The following is a 16,225-nucleotide window of genomic DNA, read 5'->3' on the forward strand; positions in this document are numbered from 1 at the left end:
TGGTTTTCATCAAAGCAGACAACTGAATTAAAAAAAATTGGATTTAGACTCAAATCCTTGAGTCTACTGATGCAACCGTGCTTCAATCTAATTAACATAATACACCAATCCCCATCAACATCCATCAATTTAAGCTATAAATATCTGGGGGTTTTGCGTGGGCTGCGTCTCAATCCACCACATCCGCCTGTCGGCCCTCCAAGTCTGCAGTGGAAAGTGACAGAGCTACAGCGCTGTTTGTCAGACCATGAGACATCCCTAAAATCGGTCTACTCATGAAAATGTCTGTAGTGTCCGAACTGTTTGGCCTACTAAGGATGAGACTCTCACAAACGATAGTGTTCTCTGTTTCTCTTTTTTTTAAAGGTGATTTGTTTAATACTACCAAGAAACACTCTGTGACCAAGATTTAGCCCACTGCAGTAAAAGGTTAATTAACCAGGAAGTCCCATTGAGGTCAAAATACCTCTTTCCCAAGGGAGACCTGACAAAACTGAAGAGCACTGACACATTAGGCAGATGGTCTCCAACCCTTGTCCTGAATAACCACTGGGTCCAAGGGGTTCGCCCTGTAGGTCAGGATGTCAAATCAAATAAAAGTTTATTGGTTGCATACACAGTTTAGCAGATGTTATGGCGGGCGCAGCAAAATTCTTGTGTTGCTAGCTCTTAAGGGTACAGCAAAAATGTCAAACAAGTACACACATAATAATCAAAAACTAGAAACAAGAAATCCCGACTGTCAGAAAGAACCCAGCTAACAACAAACGTTCCCACGGCTTTAGAGAACATTCCCTGAAGAGTCTCATTAGGTCATTAACAAACGTTTACATAGGAATTTCCCTGTGATGTGCAAGGTACGTTTCCAAGAGACCATTCCGTTAATGTCAAAAAGAACTTACCAAGAACATGGTTACCACGTTATCAGATATGAATGTTCGATACACATGTCATGGGAACGTTGCAAGAACATTCATGTGTCGAGTTTTCGGTGAGTTAGGAGAATATTCCATCAACGTCCCACCAAACATACACAAATCATGGTTGTTCAGCACTTAAATTGCTGAAATAAGTGAATCAAATCAATGATGAGAGAATAGTCAGATTAACTGATAACTGACACAGACATGCAGCAGAAAGATCAATATTGTAACACTTCCAGTGGTGGAATAAAAGAGTCAGGTGCAGAGAGCAGGAATATCTTCTACAAGTGGATGTTTATTTCCTTAATAGAAAATAACACACAATACGGCGACGCCACACAAAACACTGGGCGCGTAAAGAATACTGTCCAAGGAAAAATGTATCCTAGAAATCCACTACTGAACACCACCAACACGAAACAGAAAAACAAGCCCGCACAAAAGTCAGCGGGCAAACTGGGTTTAAATAACCCCTAACCTAAACACACCACAGGTGAAACAAATTAGACCAACTCAAAGGAAAACAGAAAAGGGGATCGGTGGCAGCTAGTAGACCGGAGACGACGACCGCCGAGCGCCGCCCGAACGGGAAGAGGCACCATCCTCGGCGGGATTCGTAACAGTACCCCCCTCCCGACGCGCGGCTCCCGCAGCGCGCCGACTCCGGCCTCGAGGACGACCCGGAGGGCGAGGAGCAGGGTGCTCCGGATGGAGGCGGTGAAAGTCCCTCAAGAGGGACGGATCCAAAATGTCCCCCACCGGTACCCAGCATCTCTCCTCCGGACCGTACCCCTCCCAGTCCACGAGGTACTGCAGGCCCCTCACCCGGCGTCTTGAGTCCAGAATGGCTCGTATCCTATACGCCGGGGACCCCTCGATGTCAAGAGGGGGAGGAGGGACCTCCGGTACCTCACCTTCCTGCAGGGGACCAGCTACCACCGGCCTGAGGAGAGACACATGAAACGAGGGGTTAATACGATAATAAGAGGGAAGTTGTAACCTATAACACACCTCGTTTATCCTCCTCAGGACTTTAAATGGCCCCACACACTGCGGCCCCAGCTTCCGGCAGGGCAGGCGGAGGGGCAGGTTTCGGGCCGAGAGCCAGACCCTGTCCCCTGGTGCGAACACAGGGGCCTCACTGCGGTGGCGGTCAGCGCTCCTCTTCTGCCGTTCACTGGCCTGCTTGAGAGAGTCCTGGACCGCTCGCCAGGTCTCTCTAGAGCGCTGTACCCACTCCTCCACCGCAGGAGCTTCAGTCTGGCTCTGATGCCACGGAGCCAGGACCGGCTGGTACCCCAGTACACACTCGAAGGGCGACATGTTCGTTGATGAGTGGCGGAGTGAGTTCTGGGCCAACTCCGCCCACGGGACGTACCTCGCCCATTCTCCTGGCCGGTCCTGGCAGTACGACCTCAGAAACCTACCCACCTCCTGGTTCACTCTTTCCACCTGCCCATTACTTTCGGGGTGATACCCAGAGGTGAGGCTGACCGAGACCCCCAGACGCTCCATAAACGCCCTCCATACCCGGGACGTGAACTGGGGACCTCGATCAGATACGATATCCTCCTTTACCGTGGTTGGAGTCGGCCAATTACGCACGGCGTTAACGCGATCACTCTCCATCACCACCCCTGAGGTGGAAATGCGATAACCCAGGAAGGAAACGGCTTGTTTGGAGAACACACATTTCTCAGCCTTGACGTATAGGTCATGCTCCAGCAGCCTCCCAAGGACCCTGCGCACCAGGGAGACATGCGCGGCGCGTGTAGCAGAATAGATCAAGATGTCATCAATATACACTACCACACCCTGCCCGTGCATGTCCCTGAGAATCTCATCTACAAAGGATTGGAAAACGGCTGGAGCATTCTTTAACCCATACGGCATGACGAGGTACTCATAGTGGCCTGATGTGGTACTAAACGCTGTTTTCCACTCGTCTCCTCCCCGAATACGCACCAGATTATACGCACTCCTGAGATCCAGTTTTGTGAAGAAACGTGCTCCGTGGAATGATTCCACCGCCGTAGCGATGAGAGGTAGCGGATAACTAAATCCCACTGTGATTGAATTTAGACCTCGATAATCAATGCACGGACGCAGACCTCCCTCCTTCTTTCTCACAAAAAAGAAACTCGAGGAGACGGGTGACATGGAGGGCCGAATGAACCCCTGTCTCAGAGCTTCCGTGACATATGTCTCCATAGCCAACGTCTCCTCCTGTGACAAGGGGTACACATGACTCCTGGGAAGTGCAGCGTTCTCCTGGAGGTTTATCACGCAATCCCACCGTCGATGAGGTGGTAATTTGGTCGCTTTCTTCTTACTAAAAGCGATAGCCAAATCGGCATATTCTGGGGGAATGCGCACAGTGGAAACCTGGTCTGGACTCTCCACCGAGGTGGCACCGATGGAAACTCCCACACACCTACCTGAACACTCCTCTGACCACCCCTGAAGAGCTCCCTGTCTCCAGGAAATGAGGGGATTGTGAATGGCTAGCCAAGGAACCCCCAACACCACCGGAAACCCAGGTGAATCAATAAGGTAGAAACTAATCTGCTCCCTATGATCCCCCTGCGTTACCATGTCCAGCGGAATCGTGGCCTCCCTGATCAGCCCTGACCCTAGCGGTCGGCTATCTAAGGAGTGCACAGGGAAAGGAGGGTCTATCTGTACCAACGGAATACCCAACTTACGGGCTAGACCGCGATCCATAAAACTCCCAGCTGCGCCTGAGTCTACTAGCGCCTTATGCTGGAGAGAAGGGAAAAACGCAGGGAAAAAAATAACCAAAAACATGTGACCGACAGGAAGCTCTGGGTGAGTCTTGTGCCTACTCACCTGAGGTGACCGAGAAGTATTCCGCCTGCCATCTCTACTCCCAGAGGCGCTTCTCCAACACCGGTCTGAAGTGTGTCCTCTCCTGCCACAATAGGTGCAAGAGAAGCCACCTCCTCCGGCCCCCCTAGATGCAGCCCCTCCCAACTCCATCGGAGTTGAAGCGGGAGGGCTGGGAGGTGGAACTGACAGGACCCCCTCTGAACGCCCGCGGGCAGCTAGCAGGTTGTCCAGTCGTATAGACATGTCAATTAACTCATCGAGAGAGAGTGTAGTGTCTCGACAAGCTAGCTCCCGACGGACGTCCTCCCGAAGGCTACATCGATAATGGTCCATCAGGGCCCTGTCATTCCACCCCGCACCAGCAGCCAAGGTCCGGAACTCCAAGGCGAAGTCTTGCGCACTCCTCGTCTCCTGTCTGAGGTGGAACAGTCGCTCACCCACCGCTCGGCCCTCCTGAGGGTGGTCAAATACGGCCCGAAAGCGGCGGGTGAACTCTGGGTAGTGGTCTCGAACCGAGTCTGGGCCGTTCCAGACCGCATTTGCCCATTCCAGGGCTCTACCCGTCAGACAGGAGATGAGGAGGCTAACACTCTCCTCTCCAGAGGGAGTCGGATGAACGGTGGCCAAGTAGAGCTCCAACTGGAGCAAAAACCCCTGGCACCCAGCCACCGCTCCGTCGTACTCCCTTGGGAGCGCGAGACGCAATGCGCCTGAACCAGATGCCGACGTTGATGGAGAAGGTTGCGCCGTCTGGGAAGGAGCTGGCGTAGATGTCGGGATACCACTCCTCTCCCATCGTTCCATCCTCTCCATCATCATGTCCATCGCCGACCCTATCCGATGGAGAACGGCGGTGTGATGAAGGACACGCTCCTCCATCGATGGAAGAGGGGTGGTTGCTGCCTCTGCTGACTCCATTACGTGGTGCGGGCTTCTGTAACACTTCCAGTGGTGGAATAAAAGAGTCAGGTGCAGAGAGCAGGAATATCTTCTACAAGTGGATGTTTATTTCCTTAATAGAAAATAACACACAATACGGCGACGCCACACAAAACACTGGGCGCGTAAAGAATACTGTCCAAGGAAAAATGTATCCTAGAAATCCACTACTGAACACCACCAACACGAAACAGAAAAACAAGCCCGCACAAAAGTCAGCGGGCAAACTGGGTTTAAATAACCCCTAACCTAAACACACCACAGGTGAAACAAATTAGACCAACTCAAAGGAAAACAGAAAAGGGGATCGGTGGCAGCTAGTAGACCGGAGACGACGACCGCCGAGCGCCGCCCGAACGGGAAGAGGCACCATCCTCGGCGGGATTCGTAACAAATATGCGGTGGACCAAGAGGTTGTTAGTTCAATTCCCAAGTGAGGACTGTTGAATAATAATTACTGTATAAATGAACATGCACACTGTAATCATGAGTCAAATATGTAAGTTGAAAACACTTTGTCCCTTGCCAACAGACAAAGAGCTATCAGTGGTTCACCAATCAGGTCCTTGATGGGCTTGGGAATGGTAACAAGGTGTAATGAAACCATTATTTTTTATATAAATTGTTTTTTTGGGGGGGGGGTGGACGATTCATTGGGACCATCAGGTAACAGATACACAGAAATGGTCATGCAAATCAAATCAAATCAAATGTATAGACACGTTCCCATGAAACGTGTCTATAACTTTAATATAATATATTCTGAGAACATTGGCGACCATGTTCTTTGTATGTTTGGTGGGACTTTGATCGAATATTCTCCTAACGCTCAGAAAACTGGACATAGGAATGTTCTTGCAATCTTGCAATATTAATATATTATAATTCAGAGAACACGGCAACAACGTTCTGGGTAAGTTCTGCTTGACATTTAGGGAATGTTCTCCTAACTCTAACCCAAAAAATTGCTAAATAGGTTCCCAGGAGATTTATGCTAACATACATAGAATGGTTCCATAATTAACGGAAAACTGGACACAAACATCTGGGGAACATTAAGGGTAACATTACAAAAATGTTCTCTCTCCCTAGAATTGTTAGCTGGGAATGCCGTCAACAACCCATATAACACGCTGTCAGTAATCCACATGCAATCCATGCGTTTGTACACCAAAAATATATACTAAGAATGATATGTACAGTACAGTAGTAGATTTTTAGAATGAGGTATGTGATGTATACAGTATATGAATACACAGTGTGAAAAACAGAATGAAAGAAACAGTCCAGTGTTTAATGTCTCTATATACATGGAACAGTGTGTGTGTGTGTGTGTGTGTGTGTGTGTGTGTGTGTGTGTGTGTGTGTGTGTGTGTGTGTGTGTGTGTGTGTGTGTGTGTGTGTGTGTGTGTGTGTGTCTTCTTAATACCTAACCTTGGGATAGAGTTGTATTTGTCAATGAGACAATTACACCATTTTTGCCAAAGACACATCAGAATGGATTTACAATAGGCGTTGAGTGTTTTCTGAATTGTCCAGTATCATTCCTGAAAATCAGAGACAAGGTTAGTGCTGTCTATCAATGACTCCCAACCAAATTTTCTGAGCTTGAGTAATATATATATTTTTTATATATATAAATGTTGCCTTAAGAGTTATTTTTCAAAATGATTCACAGCTGTTATCGCTGCCAAAGGTGCTTCCAACAAGTATTAACTCTGGGGTGGGAAGACATGCAATCAAGACATCTTTTGTTTTGTTGTTTGTAGTTAAATAGGAACATTTTCTATAACATTTATTTCACTTTGAAAATGTGGAGTAGGTTGTGTAGATCGGTACATTTAAAACATTTTTTTTTAAAGTATTCCCTTTTGAGATAAACATTTGAAGACATAAAAATATGTATACCGTGCAAGGGGTGTGAAGACTCCCTAGCGACTGTACATCTATTCATTCAAAGAATATCAGGGGCGAATTTTCTGTCAACTAACGAGGAAACTACCCTTGAGGGAACCACTAATGTCATGCCATGATGTAATTTCACATAATAGAACACTAAAACTAGAACAGCATTTACACTTTCCCTTCAGTTTGGGACATTTAACTTCTGTTATGGGAAGGTTAAATGTCTGACAAAAACACTATAAACACATGAGCCATCTGTTTGGCTGGGGGTTATCCCAACATGTGACTGAATTAGCTGTGCTTTAAAGGGAAGGTCACTGCAATCAACTCGTTAAAGTGGAGAGGTAGAGAGAGCACCCTCCGCCCCTCTGGACAGGTAATCTGATTGTAGATTGGGGCAGTAAAGAACTGATTACCTGATGGGACTCACTCTCAGTCAGATCACAATTGGTGATGGTGGACATGACCGGAAACATAAAATAATTTGACTGGAAGAGACCATGCAGGGTGGGGGCGAGGAAAGAGAGATAGTGTGGATGAGGTGGGGAAGGGATTGGAGATGGGAGGGGGGCACTGATGAGCTGAAAGGAGGATGGTATATATAGGAGGAAGTGCACGCCTTGGTCCAGAGATCAATCCACTGTGTTATCGCCTCAGCAAGAGAGAAACACAGAGACAAGAAGAAATAAGAGAACGAAGTAGACCAGAGATACAATCCGTGTGCGGGCGAACACAGATACACACACCCTCACAGTGACCCACAGATATCAATCCAGCCAGCCGTGATGCGTGTGTTGCCAGTAATTCTGCCCCTGCTGCTGTGTGTGGCAGTGGGGTTGAGCCAGGTGAGGGCGGAGGTGAGCTTAGTGAAGATGTGTGGCAGAGAGTTTCTCAGGGCCGTCGTCTACACCTGTGGAGGCTCCCGCTGGAGACGGCTTCTCAACGAACCGGAGCAACTGGAGGGTGAGTTACCCATCTCTACCTTCTACTTTAAACCTCTGTTAAATCTGTTACTTTTCACTTCTTCCTCCCGACTACTTTTCCATGTTACCCCTTTTTTTTTTACATGCTTAGGTTTACAGACCTGATTATCCATTTCTGATCCATATCCTCCTACTTACACTTCTTTAAACGTATTTAATGTAGTATCGTCACTTAAACTCAAGATTCCCACTCACACCACTGACATTTTACGCCAGGAGTTGTTCCACTTGATTAACAGAATTACATAAATTGACCAGACAAGTATCTGTGAGTCAGTGATGTGGTCTGTCTGCAGTGATGTACAGTGACGCTGCTCCAGTGGGGTGTGCAGTCAGGAAGGCAGGAAGTTGATCCTCTGGCTGGGTCATGGAGGTCTGTTACACTGTACTGTCCTCTGGAACATTCAAACCCAGTGGAACCCAGGTCTCCTCATCTGATTGTGAGGCTGATCCTATCAGGGTCAGCCAGCATGTTCCCACTGGACAGACAGTAGCAGGCTAAACAAGTTAGCATATTAGCCATGCTCATTAGAACCAGTTAGAGGAACAGATTCTGGACAAGACAGATAGCACCAGCAAGACCTGTACAATAATTGAGGGGTTTCCTCATTTGACAGGACCATGTATAGCAATTACACTGTTAAACATAGACTGCATATAAAATATCACTCACAGACAATCAGCAAGCAGTGAGAGAGAAAATATATTTTTGGCTTGGATAACATATTTTAGTTGACTGCTTTCATTCTTGAATAGGTGTTTTTGTAAAGCAAGATGGAGTTATGGTATGAAATACCTGAACTCATATTAGACTGTAATAACATGTTATTTTATGTGATAATTAATGATATTGATCAATGTCATGTGCAGGTTTGGCAAATGGGGAGCTGCAGCAGAGCAGCCTGGAGGACCTGAAGGCCAGCCTGGGGTCAGAGTTCAGCAGACGGGACCTGAACCTGAACCACATGCTGACCACCGTGTGCTGCAAAGTGGGCTGCAAGAAGAGTGACCTCGCATATCTCTGTTGAGACCTGAGGGTCTTTGTGGTTAACTTCTCACCCCCTCTTAAACAGACTTGCTCTCCTCCTATCCAAACCTGTCTTACCTTATTCACGAAAAACAGAAATAGGGTGCATTTGTTTTATCTCACCCTGTGCCCCGGTGTCACTATACGACATTGGAATGGTCTAAAATGTGCAAACTCCGCTCACCCGGTGAGGTAAAGCCAATGCATCCATAGGAGAAAAAAAAAGAATGTGAGGTTTTATATTATATCCTCAACCGTTTCAGCCAATCACAATAATTGCACAGAACAATCAAAAATAGATGTATGAAATCAGAGCTTAATAAAGACAGAGCTTTTTAGCTAGTTGTCATCATAGATATAGTGCATAGTAGTGGTTGAGGGGACTTTTACTTGACGTGCCTGTGTGTGTGGATTACAAAGAGGAACCTTTCTCCTGTCATAGTTTGTATCGCATGAGGTTTATGCACAGGATGGAAACCAGCCTCTGTTAAATGTGTCAATGATGAGAGAGTTAAGAACCAACGCTGAATTCAGGGACTTTCACGTAACTTTTTGAAGACTAGTCCTGATCGTACCATATATCTTGCTAGCCCTAGTCTAATAAATGTTCTTACATATTGGACATGCATGGGAGTGTGATCCTTTTATTTCTCTGTTACGTGAGTAACAGTGTGAAGCTTTAATTCACTGTGGATTATTGAAACGCTTTGATCATTTTTGACTCACGGCATTCTTTCATTACATGCTGTTAGTCATAAGCTCATCTCCATCTATCTTAAAAAGAACAGTCTGCGGTTGCTACATCATTTTTTTGTTATGCCTCATGAACATAGTTCAACTGTCATACCCCATGAGAATCCAAAACGGAAGATTGTAAAGAAAGTAAACGTATAGCTTTAAAACATTATTAGAACTATAATGTTGATATTATGGATGGTCAGTCCTTGAAACTATCTCGGTCTATGAATTTGAGAGGGAGGACATTTTTGTAACCTCACATTTCATCCTCTGGGAGAAGATGATCTGAATGTTTGGCAGAGGAAATACACTGAATGTACAAAACATTTCCATGACAGACTGACCAGGTGATGCTATGATCCCTTATTGATGTCACAGGTTAAATCCACTTTAAATCAGTGTACATGAAGGGGAGGAGACAGGTTAAAGAAGGATTTTTAAGCCTGAAGACAACGGAGACATGGATTGTGTATGTGTCCCATTCAGAGGGTGAATGGGCAAAACTAAATATTTAAGTTATTTTGAACTGGGTATGGTAGTAGGTGCCAGGCGCACCGGTTTGAGTGCGTCAAGAACTGCAATGCTGCTGGGTTTTTCACGCTGAACCGTTTCCTGTGTCTATCGAGAATGGTCCCCCACCCAAACGACATCCAGCCAATTTAACACAACGGTGGGAAGCATTGAAGTCAACATAGGCCAGCATCCCTGTGGAACTCTTTCGACAACTTCTAGAGTCCATGCCCCGACGAATTGAGGCTGTTCTGGGGGCAAAAGAGGGTGCAACTCAATATTAGGAAGTGCAGAACTCTAATTCTTCCTAGACAAGTCACAACCATTAAGGTTATTGAAAGGAAATCATTTGTAATCCATACTGAATTGGGCCAAAATAACAGAATGCAAACAAATTCAGCAAACATAATTGATACACCTACTTTATTTCCAAGAAAACTGACAATGATTGAAAATCTTGATAGCAGAGTAGGTCATCCTGCATACGTTAATAACATTTCATTAGTACGGTACATTACATTAAACAATTGCATATTCAGTATCCTGTGCATTGGATAACACAAATAGATGAAATAACAAATATATCCATAGAAATATAAACGAAGCAAACAGAAATATATACAGGACATTGAATTAAACTACAAGGCTAATCATATGACAGCAACATCTCCGTTTGACATTATCCCTCATAGCGCACAATCATAAACCGCTGCTTATTCGCAGGAAGGCTTAAAAGACGACGTAATTACAGCCAACCTCGATATGGGTGGAGGACATATCGAATAAACTGCATTCGAGAGGTGAAAAACACCTCCGTTGTGAGTTGCAAAGAGAAAAGAGAGCTCCGTACACGTGTGTCCAGCTCATAACTTTTATTGGTTTTTTGGAAAGAAGCAAACTCAGTTTCCCCATCAGTTCCTCTTCACATCGTCTGGACAAACACAGCTTGCACAGGTGATTGATAAAGAAAGAGTACAGAACCCAAAGCAGTCTGGCTTAGCAAGCCACACAGAGACACTCCCTGCTCTGGTCTTCAGTTCTCACATTTAACAAAACAGGTCATAGCGTTGGTTGGAGCACTTCACTTCAGGACTATACCGCAACTGTATGTAGATGTACATTATATTATCCATGCCGGAAAACTTCGCTTGAACCCTTGTTCCTAAACTGCTATACAGAGAGCCCGCACCACACCATTCATTAATGCCTTACATAGAAATGCCTACTTTATGTTCAGACAACATGCAATCAACATGTAATCACAGCGCAACACCCTCTAAGACACTTCTATGGCACTTCTATGACAGGCATATCAATGGTGCCATGTAGCTTCATGAAGCACAGATATTATTTTTTTGACATACTTGCGATGCCTACACGAGGAGACGTCTTAAGTTAAATGTCGTCACACACATTTTTTGTTCTCTATGTTGAATATCAGAGCATTCAGGGAGTTTATAACATTATCAGCAGTGCTCTTCAAACGAAACAAGATTTTTTTTTGTCAGTTTTAATAATATTCAGCTCATTTCTCACTCTTATAGAGGACTGTCTGGAGTACACGCATAAATACAAAAAGCGTTTTGGTCATCTAACCTCCCTCCAAAAACCTCGTCACCATGTCATCTCACAGAGACCGTTACCATTATGCAAAATAAAGCCATGGATTCAAGCGCTGGTTGGTTTGATCTGAAGGGGAGTGTTCATGCTGTTTGATGCAGAATAATATCCATTCAGGGGGTTTCAGGTAGGTAGGAACACATCGCGGTGAATGGAAATAGGGCCTAAAATGGTCAAAAGCTGACTGACGATCCATGGTTATAACTTTCATAAAGCATGACGTACGCATCCAGGTAGTTATTCATCTAGTTTTTTTCTTGTCATTTATACCCCCTCCCACCCAATGCCCATATATAGCTCAAATTGTCTGTTGCACTTGAGTTAAAAAAATTATCTCAAATAAATTCCAAAATTATACCTTATACATTATACTGTACACAGGTTACCCAACTACACACATAACAAAAAAGATCATTCAAATATGTATACCTTTAAGGATTCTAAATTGTGATACCATCAAATTATATTCATATACAGAATCACATACTTTATACAATAAATCATTATCATCAATAAATAAAAATAGAATGCTGTAATGTACTCTGAAGTAAGTCTGCCACTGCTGTCTCAGGAACAACAAAGGCTATTTGACAATACACGGAAAACACCAAAACGCCCTTTAAGATATATATATTATCAATTCAAAATGACACTTTGTACAGGTTTTTCTAAAGGGAAACGTCTTATATTTGTTTTATATTGCAACCAGGAATTGACTTATTGTTGCAGCTGCCCAACTACTCAGGACTTATGAGAATTATGAGAGTAAATGTTTCAACCGGGTATTAAATCAGTGCATTCAAAGAAGGGAGAGGAGGAGTGTGGTGGTGAATTACATCATCAAAATAAACAATGTCCTTTGACCCTGTTGTGCCTGTGTAGAGGGCATGCTAACAAATCAACTTTTAAAGCCAACAGTATAAAAACTCCATTACCCAGAATTCTATGGTAGCTCTAACTGTGTCGAATCACAGGCATGCGAGAGGCAGCATGAGGAAGAACTAGCCCCTCTGTTAAGCCAGAGATCTGTATATTATGACGAGATGCTCAGGTCTCCGCCCTAACATTGGGTGTCGTTGTCCCAAAGGCAGGCGACAAAGCTTAAGTCCAAAAAAAAGCCCATAGAAACACACTGGGCTTATTTTGAAAAGATTTTGGCGAGAGCGAAACCTCTCACATCATGGTGCGCCTATTCATCTATAGTTCACGCAATGACACAACCAAGCAGTCTTCTTTTTCATGCATCCTCATCCTCTCTTAGCATAACATCTTTGTTAATGCGTCAAAAATAAATAGTGTTTCGTTCACCATTGAAACCGTGGGTTTCTGGTTGCGTTGCGGTTGATTAGCTAGGCAGCTGCGTTAAGGGTTAAACAACACCACCTCTTGGAGAGGGGAGGGAGACAGAGGCATGTAGCTTTAGAGAGGGTAAACCTGGGATGGGTGTCTATAACTGCAGCAATACAGATGTTCTGAAATGAATACATTTTTACAAATACAATAATTACACCTTTAAAACTGTCCACAACGCTAAATGCAAGTTATACAATACTGCTGGGTACAGTAGGCTGTGTGGCCTGGGCCTGTCTATCTCGCGGGTTTAGAAAGGAGTGTCTGTCTGTCTGTCTGTCTGTCTGTCTGTCTGTCTGTCTGTCTGTCTGTCTGTCTGTCTGTCTGTCTGTCTGTCTGTCTGTCTGTCTGTCTGTAGGGAGGTGGTGGTGTTGTAGGTTTCCATTACTCAGTAGAAGTCCATTGAGATGACGCCGTTCAGTGTATTTGTTCAGTAGTGTTGTGCAGTAGTAGGGTGGAGTATCAGTTGTCTGCCAAGTATTTTCCTGAAAATGACAAACATGCTTAGATTACTATACGTTCGAATGCTTTTGTGCGAACAGAAACGAAGTAGCGAAACCAAAACATATTGCATGTTAATATTGTATTACAACAGCGTAGTATGACAAATGAACACACGTATTCGAGTTGGTGATTCAGTGATACTACTATTCCATTGTTTAGGACAGGGTCTCTCACCTGCTGCGAACCTCTTCTTGACGAGTGAGAAGCGGTACCCGGGCCCTGCCAGCTCTATATCACAGCCTGACAGAGTGCTGCCCTCACTGGTGAACTGGACCGCCAGGGAAGAGGGCTTACTGGGACCCTCCGACAGCTGGAACCGTGCCAACAATGAGCCAACGCCTGGGGACGCACAGCGAGAGGGACACCGGCTCAACATGACAGCCATAAAAAACAAATGTCTTCATCAGTATGCTAGGAGTTGTAGCACTTTGAGTTTGGGAGACAAATACAATGCTTTATTGTTATTATATGCACAGACATGTCAAACACACAAGTGCAACTCCACAGCACACAGTAGCATATCATGACTGTAGGTTGTCTGTTCCTTTTCTATTAGCTGATCGACTGTGTGTGGAACCCTCTCCTGCCTGAAGGGGGCATCAGTGAGCTCAGCCTCAGTGAGTTCATGTAAATGGGGAAACTGCATGTCATACAGTAATTCTATAAGGTCATACATAGATAATGACATTCAAAATAATGTATCCATCTCTGGACCTCTACAAGTCTAAGCCATGGGGGGGGGGGGGTTCTACTTCACTAACATATGGAATTGTTTTGAGATGGTCATACCGTGGATCATTTGCTATTTGATTTAGAATTTTAGGGCCCCTTTAGGTATCCCCCCCAAAAATATATATAACAAAAATGTTATCAAATATTGTATTTGGCCTTTACTAACAAAAAAGAAAAGAGTTAACAAATAAATCATATGGATTAAGGTTTTGAAGTGTCTGTCCTATATCTAGGAGATATAATAAAGCTCAGGAAAAATTTTGTTTTTTTGGACCCCTTATTTTTTGGGGCACAAAACTATCTCCAATACTCCCATTCATTTGTATGAGTTACCTTCATACGAGTCCCGTGACACTTGTGGGGGTCGTAAAGCAAAACAGAGAACACCATTGTGTTCGCGAGAGTCATATTCGTTTGTAGCCTAAACGGTTCGGATGCTACAGACTTTTTCGTGAGAAGACAGATTTATTTTCAGGATGTCTCATGATCTGGCAAACACCCCTGTATAGTAGTAGCTCAGCCACCTTCCACTACAGATATCTCTAGCTTAAACTGATGGAATTTGATGGGGATTTGTGTATTATGTTACTTAAATTGATGCACAGGTGTGCCAATAGACGCTTACGCAAGGTGCAAATTACGAGAGAGCCAGGGGAGGCTCAGCTCCCCTGAATGAGGTTAGCTCCCCTAAATGCATTCTCCTATTTGTTTCAAATGTAGTGTTAAATATGTTTTAAGGTGGTAAATATGAAAATAAAAGCTTCCAAATGAAACGAACACCCCCACCTCTATGTCATGGTTCAAACCGTTTATTTATATGTGGCAGCGTTGTCCACTCAGTAGTGTGGAATTTTAGCCTCAGCTGAGCTCCTTTACGTATAGATTTTCCTCCGTACTTCCTAATTTTCGCCATTTGTTTGCCACGTGTCCTTGATAAAAATAGCCTATGCCTCCTCATTGTTTGTTTTGTCAGTCAGCTATTTAGAGAGCTCATTGCTTTGTTTTTCAGGCTGATCCCCCCGGATCAGCTGATGGTCAACAATGTCACTAGACAACAAGCCTACAGCTAGACACCAATGCGCATCCATTCCATCCAACAAGTAGGCCAGGGTTTCCTAAACACTGTTCTCGGGACACCAATGTTTTGTTTTTTCCCTAGCACTACACAGCTGATTCAAATAATCAACTAATCATCAAGCTTTGATCGTTTGAATCAGCTGTGTCGTGTTAGGGCAAAAAACAAAATGTGCAGCCCTTGGGGAAACCCTGAAGTAGGGTATACGTTAATGACAGTAGGCCTATAAGGTGACTCCTTCAGTTAGAAGAGGAACAACGTTATTCCTCTCGATTCTTTTCCCCCTCTCGATTTTGCAATGGCATAGGCCTACATTATTTGGGATTTGTGTGCCCATGAGAACTGTTTTCACGGTTTAACATAATGAAACGTTACGTTGGCATAGTAACACTTACAGTGCATTTTCAGATCTCCCCAAGATCCAGGAATCTTACAGGGTTTAGGTGAAATGTTCTAATTAAATTGTCAAAAGCTTAATAATTACAAATAACGCTGTCATAAATGTCATTCATGTAAGGAAAGACAGGTAGTGTTTTATGTCACACCATCTGAGAAGACTCCAAGCATTAACTCAGGAATTATGGACAACTCATGAACTAGGGTGTCAACGTGTTTTGATTCAACTCATGTGTTATATTGAATGTAGGCCACCTGTTCTGCGTGTGTTCATGTGTGTAAAATTGCCTCGGCTGAGAGATTAGGCTGCCAGCAGTGGTGTAAGCCGAGTGGAGGGTAAACGAGTAAATGCCGTTTAACCACCTTTTTCAGAAAAACGCATTAAAAGTGTAGGAAACGTTACTTTTTTTCACCACGACCGTTAATCACAGTTTACCCACTTTTTTTTTTTTTTACCACTACATCACTGGCTACCGGTAGCCCTATTAGAAGTTCATGGTCATACACATTGTAGCCTAGTCTAGTAAATTGACTAGGTGTGTAATGGTGACAATCCAGTTTTTTCCCGGGGTAGTTTCAGCCCCATTTCAGGTGTCCCGACTGTTCAGGCTACAAAACGGTACATTTGTCAGCAACACGCATCAATTAATGTAGACCTAATCGATGGCAATCG

General features: G+C 44.4%; 2 protein-coding genes across 9 annotated transcripts in view; one reads left to right on the plus strand and one right to left on the minus strand.

Annotated features, from left to right (window-relative positions):
• The first annotated feature begins 7,244 nt into the window (after nt 1–7,244).
• LOC139577849 (relaxin-like) lies at nt 7,245–9,244 on the plus strand. Its single transcript, XM_071405002.1, has 2 exons — nt 7,245–7,580; nt 8,471–9,244. The coding sequence occupies exons 1-2, from the start codon at nt 7,403–7,405 to the stop codon at nt 8,626–8,628; spliced, it is 336 nt and encodes a 111-aa protein (XP_071261103.1). The 5' UTR covers nt 7,245–7,402; the 3' UTR covers nt 8,629–9,244.
• A 1,035-nt stretch (nt 9,245–10,279) lies between these two features.
• Nucleotides 10,280–16,225, minus strand: part of LOC139578717 (SH3-containing GRB2-like protein 3-interacting protein 1) — a 105,741-nt gene continuing 99,795 nt past the window's right edge. For all 8 annotated transcript variants that reach the window (XM_071406675.1, XM_071406681.1, XM_071406678.1 and 5 more), the window contains 2 exons: nt 13,524–13,688; nt 10,280–13,330 (listed from right to left, as the gene is read on the minus strand). In XM_071406675.1, coding sequence (XP_071262776.1) covers nt 13,308–13,330; nt 13,524–13,688 — 188 coding nt within the window. In that variant the 3' untranslated portion in view covers nt 10,280–13,307. The remainder of the gene's footprint in view (nt 13,331–13,523; nt 13,689–16,225) is intronic.

This window comes from Salvelinus alpinus, chromosome 6, assembly GCF_045679555.1.
Source record: "Salvelinus alpinus chromosome 6, SLU_Salpinus.1, whole genome shotgun sequence".
Classification (NCBI taxonomy): domain Eukaryota; kingdom Metazoa; phylum Chordata; class Actinopteri; order Salmoniformes; family Salmonidae; genus Salvelinus; species Salvelinus alpinus.

What these genes read in the sequence shown, in the direction of transcription:
- LOC139577849 (XM_071405002.1), top strand. Translation starts at nt 7,403, where the DNA reads ATGCGTGTGTTGCCAGTAATTCTGCCCCTGCTGCTGTGTGTGGCAGTG. An exon ending in CGAACCGGAGCAACTGGAGG is followed by an intron (nt 7,581 to 8,470) that starts GTGAGTTACCCA and finishes TGTCATGTGCAG; the next exon opens with GTTTGGCAAATGGGGAGCTG.